Source organism: Dromaius novaehollandiae, chromosome W (genome assembly GCF_036370855.1).
Source record: "Dromaius novaehollandiae isolate bDroNov1 chromosome W, bDroNov1.hap1, whole genome shotgun sequence".
Classification (NCBI taxonomy): Eukaryota; Metazoa; Chordata; class Aves; order Casuariiformes; family Dromaiidae; genus Dromaius; species Dromaius novaehollandiae.
The window spans coordinates 22,057,254-22,078,404 of NC_088130.1; the positions used below are offsets into that span (position 1 = coordinate 22,057,254).

A 21,151-nucleotide genomic window follows, 5' to 3' on the forward strand; every position below is an offset into this window, starting at 1 on the left:
TACTTTATGACACCACATTTTAAACATGTCATTATTTCATCAGAATAAGTCAATATAAAGGAAAACTAAAGAAAAACCTCACAGCCTGAAGTAGGACTACAGTAAAGTGAAATAATCAAATTCTTAATATATTCACAGGTAATATCACAGCCCATTTTGCCATCACAGAAAACAAAAGGTGGGGGGGGGGTGCTCTCAGCTTTATACAACAAATACAGAAATAAGTCTTGAAAAGTACCTTTTTTCATGAAAAAGCTATGACAGCTCTTTGATTGTTGAATAACAGTCTCTATTGCATGCACATCTTGCTCTTTATAGTTACCCATTAAAAATAGCTCAGCAGAAGAGTGATACTCAGTACCTTGTTTCTAACTCTTTTGGTTACTAGAAACAACTGGCATGAGGAAGCACAGTACAGCCTTTTCAAAGCACTCTTGCTGCTGTTACCATGCTACACAAAAAGGAGGGGTGGGTAAGTTTTAGGAGGCCTGCCACAGAATGTGTTAGATAATCAAAACTTTACATTTTTGCTTTAAAAATATCAAGCAGTTGGTGTTCATCTGTCTAAACAAAATTATTTCTCTCAATAAAGCAGGTCTGCTGTCCAAAGCTGTTTGTAAGTTTTGACAAGGGAGCCTGTTCTGTGTTTGTAAAACAGAATGAGACTCTCTGAATTAACAAAACACACAAGTGCAGCCACACATGGGGTTAGCTATACCATAAACCTGATGATGTGCAGAGGGAGCCTGGATTAGCAAAACATTCCCACAGTCAGCAAACCACACTGGTATGATTTATTAGCAGCTAAAGCAGCTCCGGGATGGGAGGCAGTATAGTCCAGAGAATAATACCGCTGAAAAAAAAGTCAGAACAGATCTTTAATTTCTGGCTCCAACACTGACTTACTACCTGACCTCTGGCCAATCACTTCCCTGCTCTGTACCTCTATGTCCTGGAAACTGAGCAGTACATTTACTCTAAAAAAAAGTAAAAGAAATTAAATACAAATCAGAAGATCATTACTATTTGAAAGGACATCAGAAAAGCATGTCGTAAAGTGTGATTAGGCTTTCCAAAATTTGGAAGCCCTTTCGCCATTTAGAAATGCTATCTGAAATTCAGAAAGCTCTGTGGCTGAACACAGAGGCTGCAAAAGACCTCTCCAGACCACCGTCTCTCAAACTGACACCTCACTTGCATCAATTCAGAACTCTTCTGTGCCTTCCATAAAGGCTGATTAAGGCAGAAGAGGGAAAAACAGAGGAAAGAGGTGTTACATGCTTTTCCACAATATCTCATTGCCGGGATGAGCTTCACAAGCTAAAGGAGTGCAACCTGCAACAACAGACCAAAACGTAAGGTTTTTCCTAATGTACCCATTAAGCTGAGACACCAGATTTGAAGATTACATGTGGGAGAAAGGCTCACCTTGTGAAACTATTGCATGTTAAACCTCACTCTCCTGGCAGAGCCTGAGATGCACTTCTGAAGGATCTAGGGCTCCTCCAAGCTCCTGTCGAAGATGCGGATATTGCTGACTGTCTCCACTGATTTGGGAACCAGGGGATAAGTGAGAGGTCACTCAACTACCAACACTTTTAAAAATCGAACACACCATAGTCGCCTATTTTTCACAACTGAAACTAGATACAAACAGCTCTACTCCTCTTTAGTTTTGCTCATCAGCCTCGTACCATGATACTCAGTGATTCTTCATGTGTTTGGCCCCAGCCCACTCTTTCCTGCCACTCACACTTTTTCTTCTCCATCTAGAGTGTTCCCCCATCAACACACTCACTGCTATTAAAATCACATCCAGGTCTTAATCTGATAAACTCCTTGCAGTCTTGCAGTCTGTCATCCCAAGGATGTTTTCTGATGAGCCAATAAAGCAGGGAGCATTATTTGTTATTACAATTTATTATATCTTCCACAGCAGTTCAGAGGAACTTCAGTGAAGGATTACTGTTCAGCTAATATATAAATGTGTAACAAATATAGTTTTCCCCCTCAAAGAGCCAACAATCCATATAACAGACAGAACACAATAAATACAGGAGGATGGGGTAGGTTAAGAAGAGAAAGGTATGGGCCTTTCAAAGGAAAGGAAAGAGATTAAACAGCAGAAGCAGCAAAAAAGCTGTAACCACAGAGTTTGGACTTCAGCGTCTCCCACTTCCAATATACTTTCCTCATAATTACCATAATGTGGCAAAGATCAGGGAAATAGGCAACAGCAGACAAACTCTGAAAGGTTGAGCATCTCCCCAAAGAAACAGGGAATTTTAGGGAAGCATTTTTCTGCTTCAGAAAATTGAAGCACATTGTAAATATCGCAGTATTTAGAACGTCAGCTAATTTTAACTACAAAATGTATATAACTCCAAGTGAGGTTGCCCGGAATAAGTGTTAAAAGGATGTATGTAATTTTGAATGTTACACATGGTTTTAGGATTCCACAGGACCAACCAACATGGCAGAGTACAATGGTATTCTAATACACAGAATCACAGAAATTTTGGGTGGAAGGCTCCTCTGAAGGTCATCATCCAAACTCCACTTCAAAATAAGACTAAGTCCCACCCTAGAGCGCAGTTCTGTCCTTCCCTTTACAATATATGGGTACTGGGTTGTGTGCTGACTGAACATCAAGATGCCTCTCCCTGTACCACCACTTCAAGCCCAAACCATGACAGCATCTGCTTGGAAGGAAGGAGGTGATCTGGAGGCATATTTCCTTCTGAACGTGTGCATGGCTTCCTATTTAGTGCTACAAGGGACTACAGATGCAGGATCAAACCTGTAAGGCTGCAGAGCACATACCATGCAACATTACGTACCTTGAGCACACAGTGAAACATATTAGTCCCTGAACCCTTAGTTTCAAGGCAAATATCTAGTGTTTGCTAACTGACATCTCAAGGACCAACTTCCTTACAGACAAATCAAAGCGTTTTCATTCATTTTACAAACGAGGGAAGTCTAATGTGATGTGCCTAAGGCCATGCTGATCCAGTTTTGAATGGTCTAAGTATGCTTTTGTCTTTTGAATGAAAAACATCTATGGGCTGTGTGTGCTGTCTTTTATTAAATGAAGGCGTATGCAAAGAGCCATCTAACCTATAGCTACATAGCTAAAGAAGAAACAAGAGGTGACCATTTCACACCTTTACCATCCAGAACTTATGCTTTCTGAATGATTGATTCTCTTTACCACCTTCTTTTTCTTAACTTCAATCTCTAAAAAGACCTCAAATTAACTCCCATCTTAGAATTCTGGAAAGAAGCCTCTAGTTACACTCTTTCCCATTGCAAAACTAAACCCAAACTATATTAGTCACCTATCACCCCATAATACATTTGAGGTATTCTTGTTCTATAATGTTCTCATTATGCTACTGCCTATTTTTTAATGTCCATCTTTCAGTATTTTACCTTGTGATAAGTATAGCTGCATCAACTGAAGACATGTCCTCTCCCCAGCTGGTTGACATTTCTAAGTGTATATCATTCTTCTTGCCAAACTCTTCATGTTGCCATTTACAAAAGCTTTCCAGCATTTTTTCCCCATGATGTCCAATATACATATCTGCCTGGAAATAAAAACCAATTGATTTTGTTAGAATTGTGATTCTGTATATAAAATTAAGCACTTCACTTCAAAAATGCTGGTGAAGATACTGCATTCAGATGCATACAGTAGATCTGTTCACCTAAATTCTCCTTATATGTGCTTTTTTTTCCCCACTACTTTTAGGGAAGTAAAGATTAATGATGTGAAGATCCAGCATTTGAATATGAAATGAGACTTCTCCTCTTGCTGAGAGGACATTGAAAAAAAGAAATATTTTCTTACTCATTAAAAGAAATACAGTATTTTAAAATGCACATATTAGAAACATGGATAACGGAATACCTTTTTCCCTGTTAACCAACTAAAATGTGGAAGGATTCCAACAATATTTTGTAGAAAAAACAAGAAATTAGGATTATACTACCCTGAAATATTATATGCAAACTATACATCATTACAAAATGTTATTCGAGATACCTGTTGGACTCATCTCTCTTCAGAAAGCAAAAAGAACACGATTTGAAATGATGCCTGAAACATATGCAATGAAAGAATAATGCTGTATCACGGCACTGTTTGTCTAACAATTGGCTGACAAAGAAAAAATATCAATTTCCTTTCTATTTTCCATTCAGTTTAAAGGAGTTCATAAAGCAGAACACAGAATATAAGTGGGTTTTTTGTTTGTTTGTTTGTTTAAAAAAGAAGATCTAGCCAACTTGCACAGAGAAACAGACCACAGACCACTTTTTCTTTTTATTTTTTTTTGACTGACTTTCAGCTGCAGGGACAGAAAAATCTCAGTACGTACAGCACATAGACTAGGAAAAGCTTAACCTTTACTAGGGCCGCCCATCACTGTAAATAAATAAATAATACACAAAGAAGCTAACTAAGAAAACACGCCAGCCTTGAAAGTGATTGCATGCCTTCATGGGGCAGCAAGCAAAGTGGCATTGCCCTCTACAGGCTAAGACAAAGGTAGTATATTCTTACTGGCGTCTCATGAAGCAGGACAAGCTTAGTCACCCGAAGATTCACTTGCAGTCCAAGGCTCTTGTGCTGGAAAAGGTTAAAAACCTAGGATAAAAAATAATCAAAACAGGTGCTTTTATTGCACACAGTACACTGTAGACTAAAAATATCAAAATTCATAATTTAAAGAACTTCACAACTTTACAATATTTTAGCATGACTGCTTTAATTTTCTATCATTTGAAAAGAACCTATAATCACCTGGTGGCTATTACATTGGGCTGGTCTTCTGAAGGAAAACAAAGCTAAAGTAGTATTCGGCCTGGGAATACAAAAAGGACCCTAATAAACCATGATCACTTTATATACTGTAGTCTGTTTCTCTAAATACTTATATATGCATGTAACACTATTCACATGAAAGTTCCTGCTCTGCTAAATGCAGGATCATGGCCCAACCGGGCCAAGCCAGGACATGGCAATAACTCTTCCTCTCATACAGAATAGTTCAAGTTTTCACTTATTCTTCATTGTATGCTCCTTCTCTGGTGAATTACCTTTCCTTGCACATCACGGTGCTACTTTTCATTGCTTTATGCACCAAACCAGTGTACCACAGCCTCATTTACAGCTGGGAGGGGATGTAATCTTCTGAGTGCATTACCCTTTTTTCCTTCAGCCACTATGATGATCACACATCTTCTAACTGACGCTGTCACGTCTTCATAACAAGCATGGATTGTAAGAATTCATCCAACACCCCAATTTCCAAACAGCAGCAAAAATGGTTTCTAAATGGCTTCTAAAAATCATCTTGGTCAACTCCCACTTTCTTGCTTCATTGCTGAAGGTACAAAACCAGATGATAGAGACAGGTCTACAGCATCATGGCTTTCAAAACACACACGGAAAACCCTGACAACCAGCTGACGTTCACTGACTGCCCTCTTACAGGTGGTCGGTCAGAATAATTAAAAGTAATGAAATCAGTCCACTGTGCATGCATTGTGGCCAAAATGAATTTTAAATATCCTACCATGTTTAAGATAGTTAGAATAAATCGTCTGGCAGCATCTGTTCCATGATACGAAACCATAGCTGGATCTGCAACCACAACAGTTTCTATATTGTACTCTTGAGGTAATTTGTAAGAGTATCTTTTTCCTCTTCCACTCTCTGATATTTTTTGATTCTTGGATTTTCTTTTATCTGTAAAATAAAAACATTGTTCAGTGAACACATCCTTAACAGTATGGGCTTAATATAAGGTTGCTCTAATACTTTCAGGATTTGCTATCCATGAAAATGACATAACTGATTACACAGACTGTAATAACTATGAACTCTGATATATACTTATTTTGCACTGTCAGTGCTATCAGGCTCAAATGGAAGGCCTAGACTATGTGTAAATGTTAGTTCATACCAGTGAAGCAGGAATCTTATCCTGCTGCTTAAATAAAGCCAGTCAGATTCTTTGAATCCTTTCACCTAACATATTTATAAATGAGCACGTCTCCTGTTTTGGCTTGCAGGAGAAAACTAAATTAACATTACGTTCAACACAAAAGTAGTCTCACTGAGACTGCAGAAATACTATCTACCCATCTTCAGAACACACAGAAAAACATGCAAAGAAATCATTGCCTAAGAGCATAAAAGATAACAAATTTGGATTTGCCATGCCATGATTTCAGCATCAAGAAAATATATGGAATAATTCACTGATTTGTAAAGATGAAAGATCAAACTGTTTCAGATGAATGATGTAAAGAATTACGTGTAGCATATAAGTTTGTGGGGGAAAAAAACTCTTAAGTTTAACCATCAGGATTTCAATGTCAGTGCTGCTTGCATTATATGCAGTTAAAATAAGCCAATCAAAACCAAACCCTGGTTACAAGCTTCTAAACCTACAGAAAGCTCCAAATCAAAACCTTGTTACATTTATGGTAAACCAGAGGTTACTGCTCTTGTTAAATTCAAGTTTCCTCTCCAAAAATGTGACAAGATCGCCATTATTACTTCAGAAAATACAGAAAAAGAAATATTAATTTATTATACAGAAATTCTTTGAGTAAGAAGGTGGTCTGATATCTTGGTATGCAAGAGTTAACAATGCTATTTAAAATAATTTAACTTAAAACAAAATATAAAACAAAAATCCCTGTTGTAACAGCCAAACTCTGTCAGATCCCCTCAGAGGACCTAAAATTTAGGGGACTGATCTTGTTGAAGTCACTGAAATCAACGGAAATTTCTTTCAACTTCCACAACGCAATACTTGCCTCTCCATTTCCAACAAAACTGATGCTCAGGATGACAATTATAAACACATGTTCTGGAAATATTCAAACATTCAGAAATTTGAAGGAAGTGTTTTGCAATTCATCAGTCCCATCTCTAATAGGACAGTTCCTGCAGTCCACTTTATAACACAATACTCTTCAAAACATAAGAGTCACTTTTCAGGAAAGTGCTAGAAACATGCCCTACAAATCACTGAACTCATTTTAAATTAACTTTAAAAGAAGAATGGAAGAATGGATCTGTTATTTAATATAACGTGTATATAATTAAGTATAAAGTAGCCATGCAAGGCTGACTGATTCCAGTGAAGTTAGCAACAACATAAGATTTACAAACACCCATAAGCATACAGTTTTAGTAAAAGAGCATATAATTTACAGAAATAAATAGAAGACTTGGTGCCTGTTTGCATAGAAATACAAACAACTGACAAATGCATGCACTACATAACATTAATTTCAACCATTCTGGTTCTGATCCTTCAGACACTTGCTTTACCTTATGCATACGAGTAGCCCCTAGCCTTACCTGTGTTTGTTAACTGTGGCCTACTTTATAAAACATTATATGTGTTTTTCTCACTCTTCTGAGAATCATTTTTAATGAAACTTCAGTGTGAGGATTTGCGCCAAAAACACACCCTACGAGCTATACAGCTATGACTTACCATACAAGCATTTAATGTGGAAAGAGTAGGCTACAGCTCTAAGTTTAAATAGTAAACTCATTTGGGTTAGAAAAGACCTCTCATGGGCCATCTGGTCAATCCCCCCATCCTCCGAGGAGCAGCGACTGACTCCAGTAAAGCTTCCAGCAACATAGTTTATTCTTTGTTTGCTCCTCTGTTGTGAACAGCAGCTATTGGTTAGAAACTTTTAAATTAACATTAGCATGACTGTTCGAAAAAGTCTGTAACATACTTCTCCGAAAGCTTTAACTAGCAGTACAATTTTGCCCACAACCAACAGTAAGCAGTCCACAATAAAATACAGCACTGTGCTAAACATTAAGATCACTGCAGCCTCAAAATCAGTCTTCAACGCTCTGTCTTTCAGCATTGCAGAGGATGAGAAGTCAGCACTGCTCTGCAGACAAGCTGGCTATGAGGGGCAGCGCCCATCATTTGCCTCAGACCTCTCTCGGGTTAACCAGCCAGAGGACAGTTTGTTCTTGGCCAGCCAACCTTTTCCAAATTGCTGGCAAGATTCCCCATCACGTGCAATCTCATTGCGCTGAAAATTTTCTCTCTTCCCTAAGACCTTTAAATAAATGGGATTAGTAATTTTGACACCAGTGGCATTTGAGTCACTGCCATGATTACTGCTACATAACAGGTGTTGGGCAAAAGCACACATAACTTTACATTTCATAAGTAGATAAAATTACAAAGAATTGCTCACTATTGAAGGTATGGGGCATGAGAGAAAATAACTCCTGCAAAAAACATACCTATATGAACGATACATGTGCTAGCAATATAAAGATTAGATCAGATGGGAAAGTTGCTTTTTGGGGTTAAAGATATATAAATTCAGCTTAAAAACTTAATTACATTACCAAAGTAAAAATCAATAATACAGGAGAGTTCTGTGCAACAAGACTCCTAAGTTTTTTTCTGTAGATACGGAAAATATGAAGAAGTCATATCGATATATTACTCAGTCTCACTATCTGTGACTGAAATGAAGGCTAGAAATACTCTGGTCTAAAATAAATAATAAATAATAATAAATCTTTGTGCTTTAATCTATGACAGTTTTTCAGCAGACCACTTGAGAGCAATTGCTATATGGGCTCCTCACAATGCCGATCACATCTCACTCCGACTACCCACTCCCTTTCATCGATGTACCCAATTATGTCTGCCCAAAACAGGCAATAGGCAAGTACATTTAACATACAAAATGAAATAAAGAGGAAACAACAGTAGACTAACAAAACCCATAAAAATCACAAAAATGACCCTTAAAGAGCTGAAAATTCAGCTACTACAAGAACAGGCTGCCTCATATCACTGAGTCAACACTACAAAGAGACTAAGATTACCGGACACCTGGACACTTACCAGCCCTCGAGTTCATTCCCTGCACACCCACATGAAGCCCAGACCTCAGAGCACATCACCATCATTCCCCAAACTTTCTTTTCACAGGGGAAAAAACCTGGATACCCTAAGCATAAAGAAATTGCAGTGCTCTGGACAGGTCCTTCAAAACTCCAGATCTACTGCATTTCTTGCTTGCTAGCCTGCATGCAAAGGGATCACCCACTCGAAGTGACCCATGCGTTACCATGAGCTCGGTACAATGTACGGACAACTCCAGGCTGGAACAAGGGCCTCAGATTAGGCAGAAGGAAAAGAGCTCAGTTTTGCAATCTGGCCCTTTGGTCTAATAGCAAGCGTGTCTCTCATATTTTCTCTCTAACAGACTTGTGAACCGGTCTCTTTGAAAGGCTTCATGAGCCATGTGCTAAGAAAGGTGTGGGGTGTGAGGCCTGTATGTGTGTGACTAGCTCACATACGTAAATCTATCTCACACACGCATTCAACAAAAGGATATACAGACATACTCATATATATCCAGAAAGCATCTGTTTCCCTCAGTGCAGCTCCCTCCTCCCATTACTGGGGGGGGGGGAGGGGAACCCACAAAACTAAAAAACACAAAACACAGAAAACAGGTTCTTTGTTCTCCCCAAACGAGTTTGGCTGTGCAGCGTCTTTCAATCCAGCCCACAACAGTAATGGCCATCGAACAATACCTTCTTTGATCGTCTCTTCTAGCTCTGTGTGCAAAGCTGTTAGTTCCAGTAGTGATCCTTCAGCACCTCCAGCACAGACATTCATTCCTTCTAATAATTATAATTCAACATTGGCAATACACATTTGCTTCATTTGCTTGATACACAGCCAGTCTTTGAGATCAATTTGGCTGAGAACCAGCAGCATAAATACCTGTCCCCAAATGCCTATTCTGACACACACGAGTACTGTAGAAGAAAGAGATGCTATTGTAAGATAGGTCCGTATTGCTGAGAAGTGCCAAGACAGTAATTTCTCAGTGTCACACAGCTACAACGCTACCAAAAGCGGCAGTGCAAAATTTGACGATATCAGAGAGCCCCATATCCCACCTGCTTTATAGTTGCTTCATCAATCTACTCCGCTTAGGATTTGACTTTAAACTCTCAATTATTGCTAAAAAAGCTTTTTTATTGTTTCAACTCACCTTTAAGGCTGTGCCCATATCATGAATTTTTGCCGATATTAGCTCAGTGCATGTCACGCCAAGTATAGATAGAGCTTAACTAATATAACTTATTCCAGGCCCATTAAGTAAAATAACCTGCAATAGCAAAGTGAGGAAGCCTTGCTAGTACAAAAGCATCCGTTAGGAATCAGAGACATTTACACTCTCCTGGCAACACAGTCATGCCAGCAGATGCTAATCAATTACGCACAGCTTGAGTTACTTTGAAATTCCAGGCTGGCAGCAGAGATAATGAAACTTATTTCACACAAATGATTGAATCTCTGTTGACAGGCTATTTGCACCAAGTTAGAGCCTTGGGCATAAGATTATTAGAACAGAGTAAGCTGACTAGTCCATCTAAGAGAACAAGAGAAAGTGAAAGGATGACTGGTAATGAACATGACAGGAAATTATGTCCTTACACAAGAGTTTGCATCTTTAATCATTTTCGTACATATCATGGACTGCTATTTACCAGGTGCCTCTCTCTTCCTTTACCATACATGCATATGCACACATCATTCATCGTTTCATTTTTTTTCCTCTCACCCCCAAAACACATGCAGGCATGTGTGCTCTAACTCATTTATCATCACTGATGGGGAGTAACCAACCAGCTTTACTGTAAGTGAATGACTTTTGCTGAGATAGAAAGCTTCTTTTTTAAATAAGCAGCAGCAATGGAATGCAATGCCTAGAAGAGAAATACAGAGCCTGCTAGAGGAAGTTATAGGTATTAAGAGGGACTAAGTAAATGACACATACTAAGAGTCTTTCTTTGCTAATTCACCTTTAATATCAACCTATGGATGGAAGCTTAATTCTAAAAAAACCAATATTTCCAGAAGAGAAAAAAAAAGTCACACCTATTCTATGACCATATAACTCTGACAGAGTGGTACAACTGTTCAGAAAGAATCACAGAACCAAAGAATAATTTAGGCTGAAATGGACCTCTGGAGGTCATCTAGGCCAACCTCCTGCTCAAAGCAGGGCTAACACTAAAGTTAGATCAGGTTGCTCAGGGCTGTGTCCAGCCAAGTTTTGAACATTTCTAAGGATGGAGACTCAACAGCCTCTCTAGGCAACCTGTCCCAGTGCTTAATCACTCTTGCTATGATAGTTTTTTCCTTACACCCAACTGAAATTTCCCAAAATGCAAGTTACAGCCATTGCCTTTCATCCTGTAATGGTATGCCTCTCAAAAGTCCAGCTCTGTCTTCTCTCTACAACCTCTTTAGGCAGCGGAAGACTGCAGTTGCAGCCCTCCTTTACCCTTTCTTCACTAGTTTGAAAAAACCTGGTTCCCTCTGCCTCTCCTCAAATGTCATAATCAAACTCCCTAGCCACCTTGGTGGCTCTCCTCTGCTGTTTCTTTCCGGTTTACTAGTATCTCTCTTCTCCTATGCTAGAAGACATGAAAAAAATGCTGATTAAATGTGAAAAATCATTCTGGTTTATTTCCTTGAGAAAACACATTTCTCACAACAGCATTAAAAATACCCTCAGCTTAAACTGAGGGCAAAACACTTATAGACCTCCTCTTTCCATTGGAGGAAAAGAAGCTGATGAAGAAACAGGAACAACAATGTCGTCTTTCACAAAAGCCTTTTTTCCCTTCCTCTGTGGAGCATTAATAATCTACAGGATCAGTAAGTGCCAAATTTTTCTGAAACCCTTCTATTTAAACAATTTTTGCAACCCGTCATCGAGGAAGATGCTTTAGGATTATTTCTCACAGTTCTTTTAAGTGTCAATCATAAAATAAGAATACTATTATAAAGACCATTTACATTCATAGCGTCACTCCCATTTGAAAGCAATCACTGCTTTGAGATGTATTACCAGCTGAAACTGGGATAAACTGTAAGAATGTTTTAAAACTGAAACTACTGCATGTAGTAAGTAAATCAGCAAACTACCAAGACAATAGAGAGGGACAAGAAAGAGGCTGCAATTGTTAGGTTAAAGTAAAAAAAAAAAAAAATGGCCTGAAGTTTTCTACTTTTAAAGAGAGTGGTTCATTTAAGAAGCAGTATTTATTCCTTGATGCTGTTTAACTTGTCAGAAAAGGGAACTGTCCAGTCTCAGCATGCCACCTCTAAGTCCACCAGAAGTTACTACTACAAAAATAATTAGACAGACTTTTGTTGGGGTTTGTTTGTTTTTAAACTACTATCTACATCCCTTACAAATATGTCAGCTACATTAAATCTGTTCAGCGAGATTTGTATATTACCTGTAACAACACCACAGTACTGATTTTGAGAAGCTGGCTTTTCAGTAATTTTCTCCTCTACGGACCTTTTTCGTCTGTACACCCTGTGTGCATGACCTGTCACAGCCAAAGTGCGATTGAGTGGCTCAATAAATATGAAGTCCTCATTAATCTGTATAAACCCCATCTGCAAAGGAAAACAAAAGGAACATATAAGATAAGAATTTAAGAAGCTACATAAATGTGCATATAATCCTACAGAAGGAAAAAAACCTCTATTTAAGAAAACCCTTTGTTTTAGTAACCTTACTAACAAGGTGACTACCTTTATATTTTATAAACCTTCTTACTTGAGTGAACTAGAATAAAATTCATTTATTTCAACTAAATCTGTGTGGGTGGGTGGCTACATGCCAGGAGCAGATGCACGGTAAAAGACCTGGAACGTTAAAAGCTTGCTTTGGGAGACCCATGGGGTCATTTAAATATGTACAGCCTGTACGGAGAAGTCTATACACTAGTTTTACAGCTCAGTGTATTGTCATATTTTTTTTCGACAGCTTACTTAATGAAATATCAGGAATAATTTAGGGAATAAGAATATAGCCTGAACAATATGAAGTTGCAAAAGACTTCAATTGACACTACTTTACTCTCTCTCTCTCTTTTTTTTTTTTTTTTTTTTTTTTTTTTTTTTTTTAAATAGACAGCAATCCCTTCCCAGTTACAGGCACCTAGAGGTCAACCTTAAGTTGGTTGGGTTTTTTGGGTTTTTTTTTGTTTTTTGGTTTTTTTTTTTTTTTTTTTTTTTGCTTTCAACATTTTTATGCACACACACACATAAAAGCTGACACACCAGATGCATATCTAATATTACAAGAGTGTGGCCAACGTTTTAAAAAAAAGTCTGAAACTTATTTATATAAACACCATACAACTCAAATTCAATTCAAACTGTTAAACTGCCAACACATACAAGTTTCTATCAGAATCACTAACGCTGTGGAAACAAGGTGTTTTTTTCCTACAAAATGTCATCAGCAAGACTGACAGTTAACTTTTTAATTCTCTAAACCTTAAAATCTGTTAAACAGTTTTACTACAAAAAGGTAACAAAATGGCACATCTGGCTTGGAGAAGCAAAGAGCTATTCTTTATGTTTGCATGCAATATGAATGGACAGAGATAGAAAGGAACTGTCTTTCTGCTGAAATTCTGTGGATGCCATTATCACATTGAGGCTCCTGCCTGACTTCTGGCTAAGTCTTCAAAAAGAAATTCTGATCTGGCTGAGAACATGAAATGAAGTTGTAGAGACAGTGCACCATATGACTTGTTTCAAACCTACAGAACCTACAGAAGCATTACTTTTTTTTTTTTTTTAAACATAATTTCTCCATATGATCACATTAAATAAATGTGGATATAAAATGCATTTAATTTTTCAATCAGCTGTACTACATGCAAAATGCTGAACAGACCTTGTAAGTTCATCATCAACATTGTACATAAGAGTATCTGGGTCTGTTTGGTTGTTCTGTGTCCTTTTTGCACTTATTGCTCAGGTCAGTTTATCTTAGGTGTGAGTTTTAAATGTTACACATTTATAAGATAAGCTAACATATATTATAAGGTACTTTCTGTGCAACTACCAGATACCACTATCAGATATCATTTATAGTAATGTTTTTCTAACATAACAACTAAATATTCTAATATAACTATAAACAATAATTTAAAATAAAATGTTGTATTTGAGAGCTTTTAAATAATAGGTAAAGTACATATATCAACCTACTTTTCTGTTGATTTGTAAGTCTAATGTTGAATTTCACTCGGGCATGAACTTTTTTTTTTTTTTTTAAAATCATTATTTAGCCTATGAAAGAAGCTGATAAGCTCTGGAAACAGAACAGGATTAGCAGCACATCAGGTGACTGCAGGTTTCCCCTGCACACCTAGACAAAATGCCTTAGCCCATCTTGAACAAAGATGCGAGTACAGCACATTTGCCATATTTGTTCCATCTTCATTCTCTTTGCTGAGAGAAATGAAAACACAGCTTCAGAGTGCTATTCCTCAGGTTGCCAACTGTCTGCTGAGAAACTGTGCTGGGACCCCGACTTGTTTTATATTGGCTTTCAGCCACTTGCATAAACTGAACATTAATCCACTGGTAGAGAGCTCTGAAAACTATTCCCAGTCTCCTGAGTCAGAGGTTAAAGAGCTGAAAACTGATATAAAGGTTATTGAATAGCATTAACAGCAGCTACACATATTCAAACGGCTAATTTTTGGATAAGGGTAGATAGCCAAATAATCTTCATGATCATTTTGACTGCTTTTGTAAAAAGCATCACTGTCATCATAATAGCGAACCAGGCAAAGAATTTATATCCTCCATCTCTTGGACAATTTTAGGATAGAAAAGGGAAGGTGAATCTCTACCCTTGCCATCCATGCTCCTGATTTTTCGCCGTCATTATAAGGGGTGTTAAGAACGTCTACCATAAACCTGAACACACAGGAAGCAGAGAAAAGCTATGCATCAAAGCACCACAAATATTGGGTGCTAGGGCCAAATATAGGCCAGAGTCAAGCTTCAAGCAATGAACGCTCAATAAAACAAAGACATAAAAGGGTAAAAATTATCGTGCATCTGGAGTAGGTCTGGATAACTTGTTGTAAGTAAGTTCTGAAGAAATGATCCAGCTCTCACTGCTTTCAACTGAGAAGCTACCACTGCTAAGAGCTGCAATGAAACTGGCCACCCACCAGGAAGGTGTACTTATCTCATGCAGCAAGAACGTAACATGCACTTTTATTCCCCTGCATGCAGGTATTCCTGCTTTTTCAAGTATCTTATCTGGAGTAAAACAAAACGTAAACATAGCGTGCACACATCTTAGTGAAGATCAAGCCCAGGACAACTTCATTTGGCAAAGACTTCTGCAGACCTCCTGAATAACAGTGAACTTAATACTGGCTCCTGCCTCTTAAATACTCATATGCAATAGACTGAGGGCTTAGGCACAGGGTGGACCTCACCTAATAAGCATGTACAGTATTACATGGCACTAAGCACAGACATTCGGAAATGGAAATGCATGCAGAACATGGGGTTTGTTTTGTTTTTTTAAAGTGGACACTTACCCTCATTAATAAAAGCTTTCTACATCATACACTCACATCATAGCAAACTTTTTCACTTTCTTAAAAAAAAAAATTAAAAAGCCAAGTGGAAACAGAAGCTCTGAATGCCAATTAACCTTCTGCTTTATCTAAAACAGAAATAGCTGGCATCTGAAATGTGTTAATAATTATGAAAGGTAGGCAGATCAGAACTGTTTTGAAATACATTTTTTTCTTACACTTAACTAAAACTATCATAGATCAGAGACAAAAAGAAAAAAATCTAAATATTCTGGACAAGTACATCTGACAAAGGGTGTTAAAATATAACTAGGAAAGAACAGCATTTTCTTATTTTCTGTTTGGAGCATATATAAGGACTTGATATTCTGTCATTTACTCTATGAATATCTACAGTAATTCTACTGTTTCTAATGTAGTTATATTAGCATAAGAAGTTATATAAATAAAAAATTGAAGGAAATCAGTGAAGAAGGCCTGTGCATTTAGATACCAGATACCGCATATAAGCCGACACACAGAAGTGAATTTATTGACCGGCAAAGATCCCCGTAGACTCCTATATACTCTTCCTTGCATACCAATGCAGAGTGGCAGCTTGTTAGCATTCAAAGTAGAAACAATGCAGATTTTGAACATAACATTGTTTCTTGCACAAATTGACACAAATGAGGCAGCAAAGGAATGTAAGAAAAATGAGTATGTGTCACACACACAAAAATACACATTACTTCCCCAAGAACAGGAATGGAGAAGGAAAAAAAGGAAAATATATTTTATCTGCTGTCATGATCAGAAAAGGGAACGGGATAATGGAAAGAAGAATGTCCATAAGCATGTATGACATCCAGAAAGCAAATCGGTCCCATTTCAAAAATCCACAGTAGAGAGGGGGCAAAGATAATGCTGTATTGAAAAGATGTCAGCTATGACAAGATGAAATAGCATCCTTATAATATGTTACTTTGTTTTCATCACAGACATGTATTAAAATGCAATAATAAATGCAGACATAACACTGACTTCAAAGAAATGTCAGAGCAAGGCTTTTCCTACTGTATGGTTTTCTTCGTTCCACTTGATAACAAAGCATTTTACCAGCTCTAAAGGATGAGTATCAGTGGTCTACAATTTAGTATCAGTAGCTAGGGTAGAACTACTTTCTAACCCTGTGACTTGATACATCAAGCCAAAGTGTTCCAGTCACTAAATAATTTGCCTTTAAAGAAAGAAAATCTATGAAACAAGAAAAGCACTTGAAATAAGCCCATGACACTGCTCATACCGACAATGCCTTTACAGACAAAGCTATAGAGAATTACACATTCTTCCGGCTCCTGCAAGTTATTACTATCAGCTGCACACTTGTATCTACACAGATGTATCTAATCATGGTGTCTTCCCCCAAAACAAGTAGCAGATTCACAATTTCCTAATTCTCAGCTGAAAATAACTTACTGTCTTATATCCTTCTTGCTTTCTGGCTACTCTTCTGTCTCTGCATCCATTCTACAGGCATCTCCAGCTAGATCACCGTGATAAATGGACATAAAGTTGCCATTTTGCCACAAAATTCTCCCCATGGTCTCATTTCCATATTCTTGTGAAGGGAAGATAAGCAGTGTGCAAAGTTTCTCCTGTCATTTCCCAGCATGCAGACAGGCTGTACAGAACTCTACTTCTTCACAACCTCACCATACTGCCTAGGACAAGTGGCAATGCTATCACAGGAAAAACTCATTCATATTAGATATACAAAACACACAAAGTTTAATAAGCACATTACAACCATCAGCACCAAAACACTATCCATAGAATAAAGACGAAAGGCTTTCTTCGATGCACAGTGTAATAGATAACGCTTATTTCTAACTTACTAGTTTTAAAACATAGTTTGGTAATCTAAGGCTTTTTCAATCTTTGTAAAATGTCCCTATATTTAAGATTTATTCTCTTAGTAAAGCATGTAGCAAAGCAAACTGAAACAGCTCTTCAAATTGTGTAAATAACACAGGAAAAGGTGAACATGTTCTTCTTATTCAAACACACTAACTTTCTTTAAATGCTTTCATTGCTGAAGAAACAATTCATAAGTGCCAGCAACTTCTGTCTTCAATTAACCGCATTTCCTGACTTAGCAGAGTATACACAGTGTAGTTTTTCCTAGAAGTTCTCTCCATCTACCTGTTCACTCTATTTTGCTGTAGAGAATCAGAAGTGGCGCAGGGGGTGGGATGGGAAGATAGTATTATCTCTTCTAACTGGCTTTCAGTTGCTGGCATAAAATTCAATCCAATCCTTCCTGGGCTTTTTTTTTTTTTTTTTTACTGGTAGGATTTTGCCCTAAGGAAGCATGCATGTAAGTAATTCCATACCTTATTGCGTAGGAATAGCATTTAGGTTGTTATGCAGAGACCACTGAGTTAAAAGCATGCTTTCAGGTACTGGCCCCAAAATTTAGGATCTGTAAAAACAATTTTTCCATGGCTTTTTAAACTCTCATAAACCAGATTGGAAGTAGAGGAGTTTAACTTACACATTACCCTGAATCTTTAAGAAAATCATTCTTTATAGGAATCCCCTCCCAAAATGTTTAACATGATGTAAGTTAGTTTTATCAAAACAAACTGATGTTGCACGTGCAGAGGAATTTCTTCATTTCTATTAGGTATGAGTGAAACAGAGGAATAGTGAAGCATGCAAAACATGGATGGGTTTGCATATTATGCCACATTTCAACGGGTGTGATTATTCACCTAATCTCACTCGGCTGAGAAAGAATCTCTCAGGCTCAAAGTGGAGAGTGAAGTGTGAATTGCTCACAGAAAGGACACAAATCCAAAAGGAACTCAATTTATTGAAAAGAAAATGAAGTAAAGGAGCCCAATGAATAAAAAAAAAAAAAAAAAAAAACCTATAGAAGCCAGGTCTGCCCAGAAGGAGTCTGTGGTTGTTCCCCCTCAAACTTCCATTTCCCCATTAATTCACTGCCAGCCAAACCCTAAGATGTTTGGCATTTCCTCCAGATTCCTAATTTCGTGTTTCCTAGCCAGAAATAAAAGATTTCCTTTCTTAGACCTAAGTCTCCCTCTATAAATACATTATTAGAAGTTACTTCTGTATTTGGTACAAGTGCTGCTTAAATTGCCGATATTCTACTTCTAAACAAATCACCATCTTCTTAAGAAGTAAGCCTCTAGCTCCCCAGTAAAATGGACTACCTCCACAGTAAAAGTTTTAATAATGCTGTGAAAGTGCAATAAGTTATTTTTAACACAGGTTTATCTGAGATATATGGCAATATATTGTCATATTTCAGGTGTTAGCCTTACTGAATGCATATATTTAAAATAGATTTTAGCATTCGTGCCTTTATTATTTGGAGACATTTGAAATATCTTCATCTCTCAAGATATTTTTTACAGGGAAATCCTTCAACAAAAATATGTAACTTGCATCATTTTTCAAAATTTCCCCCTTTCTCAAATTCTGACAAGCTGTCGAGAAAATCTTTTATCTAGCAAATTGGTCCTCACCCTATTCTGCCAGGCTGCCTGATCATCTGCACCACTGATGAAATTGGTGACTGGCAATATTAAAAACATAACAACATCTGTATCAAGTACAGATGAGCAGCTAGACTGGGGCAGAACACCCAAAGGTCCATCATGTATGGTATCCTCTCCTTGACCATGCGTAAGAGCAGATACCTAGCAAGAATATAAGAACAGAGCGAGCACGTAGTTCATACTCTCCCAGCCTCCAGCAGAATGCAGCTCAGCAATCAGTACCAGTAGTTTTACAGTATGCATAGGCTTGGCTGGAGTAGAAATAAACAGAACAATTTCTTATTCTTGTATTTGCTCATTTTCAAGATTACAAGTAAAAAAGCACTACTAAAGTTTTATTTGCCATGCAGGCAAGATTCAAATATGGATTCAAAGTATGAAAAGGGCTGACTAGATACAAAGGTAAAACTAATTCATTTTTTTTTTTTAAACCCAAGGCGAATGAGATCAAGAATAAGTCAACATCAATAAAAATTTTGATAAGAAAGAAAGTATAAAAGGATCTATTAAGAGCCTAAGTATCAGATGGTGGACAAGGGGTTATTTAAGGGACAGTAATTATAGACGGTCCACTTTCTCTTGACATTTATTTATAAAACAATCTTTTCTCTCCACTTTATAATGACTAACACATCCATACAAATGAATATGTTCATATTCATATGACCACTTCATTATAACCGCTCAAAGGCCACATTGGCCAATTCCAGTGCTGTTCTTCAGCGATAGGTGAAACTGGAACTCCAAAAAGCCAATAAATCTGTAGTTTGGGGAATGATTCAATGTTGTCAGATATTTACTAGTGATGTCGCTGTCGATAAACATTGCCAGCCTCCTAAGCAACTCTCGAGCACTGTGACAAATCTAACACACCTTGGAAACAAGATAACTGAAGCAACATACTATATGGTCACACATAACTTACTAATGGTCACTATATATGAGGATACGAAATGCCTATTGACTTTTACTCAATTTTTCAGACATTCAACAGGAGCTCAAAAATGGCTGCTTGGACGCAGTTATGCTTTCCCCATTAAACTGAAGAATCACTTGTATCTTGCAGTCTGAAGGCCCTTTGCACACCTCAGTTCTTCCCTCCCCACTCCACGATTGCCTTCCCTCATCAACCTACCCCACACATCCCCCCTCAAAATAAAGCCTCCACCCCTACCATCTCCTACGCTCCCCCAATGGCTCTACTTTGATCCCTGCCTCCACGGCCAAAGCGTGCCTCTTCCCTTATGCACAACTGGACTGTCCACATATCTTGCAAATGATGTGAAGCACAAGAAACCACTTCTCTACGCAAGACTCTGCCATGCGGCTCATCAGTGGTATCCTGCCTCTGCACAAGGCAGAATTTCCTAACGCTCCGGCCACCACTGTATGACAACAGATACTCAAGGTACATTCCAGCCCATCGAAATTACCCCTAATTTTATCAGAAATTCAACGAGGTGGTGTTACTAGTGAAAACATACAATTCAGAAGGCACTTGCATTAGCTTCTTTTTGCATCTTAAGACTATTTACTATTGGTAACATTTCATATTTATGAAACCCAGCGGGAAACACATGAATTATTGCTCAATTTGCATCAACTCGGAACAGCTGTACACTCTGAAGATTACCAGGGAACATTCAGTAATACCGTTTTAAGACATATCAGATTATATATGGTGAATTGCAACAAGATACAGGCAGAAAGAATTTCCCAAGTCTCTTTCTCCTTCCATGAAAATGCTTTGGGAATCTATTAATCATACTTTAACTTTTGCCTATTCTTTCTGAATTATGCTTATAAATTAAAGTTCCAACTCAAATCAGCTGCATTAAAAACCCACGTTTATTTTATTATACTTGCAGTTAAGCTATAACTTAAAACAGAAAAAAATTCCAGGATAGCAAATACTGCAGTACTGCCAAAATAAAATTCCAACAGCAACATTAACTTTTGCTCACACTGGCTTTTTACGATTTTTAACTCTGCAACATGAATGCTACATTAACTTTTTTTCCCCCTGTACTTAAGATAAAATAGCTTTTCAAGTAAAAAGAAAATGCATCATGTCTTTTGTGGATGATGAGAAAGCTCT

General features: G+C 37.6%; 1 protein-coding gene across 3 annotated transcripts in view; it reads right to left on the minus strand.

The window, feature by feature from the left end:
• Positions 1-21,151, minus strand: part of LOC112991247 (A disintegrin and metalloproteinase with thrombospondin motifs 19) — a 149,331-nt gene that overhangs the window by 104,432 nt on the left and 23,748 nt on the right. For all 3 annotated transcript variants that reach the window (XM_064500944.1, XM_064500943.1, XM_064500945.1), the window contains 4 exons: positions 12,353-12,518; positions 5,586-5,758; positions 4,571-4,654; positions 3,436-3,593 (listed from right to left, as the gene is read on the minus strand). In XM_064500944.1, the coding sequence (XP_064357014.1) occupies positions 3,436-3,593; positions 4,571-4,654; positions 5,586-5,758; positions 12,353-12,518 (581 nt within the window). The remainder of the gene's footprint in view (positions 1-3,435; positions 3,594-4,570; positions 4,655-5,585; positions 5,759-12,352; positions 12,519-21,151) is intronic.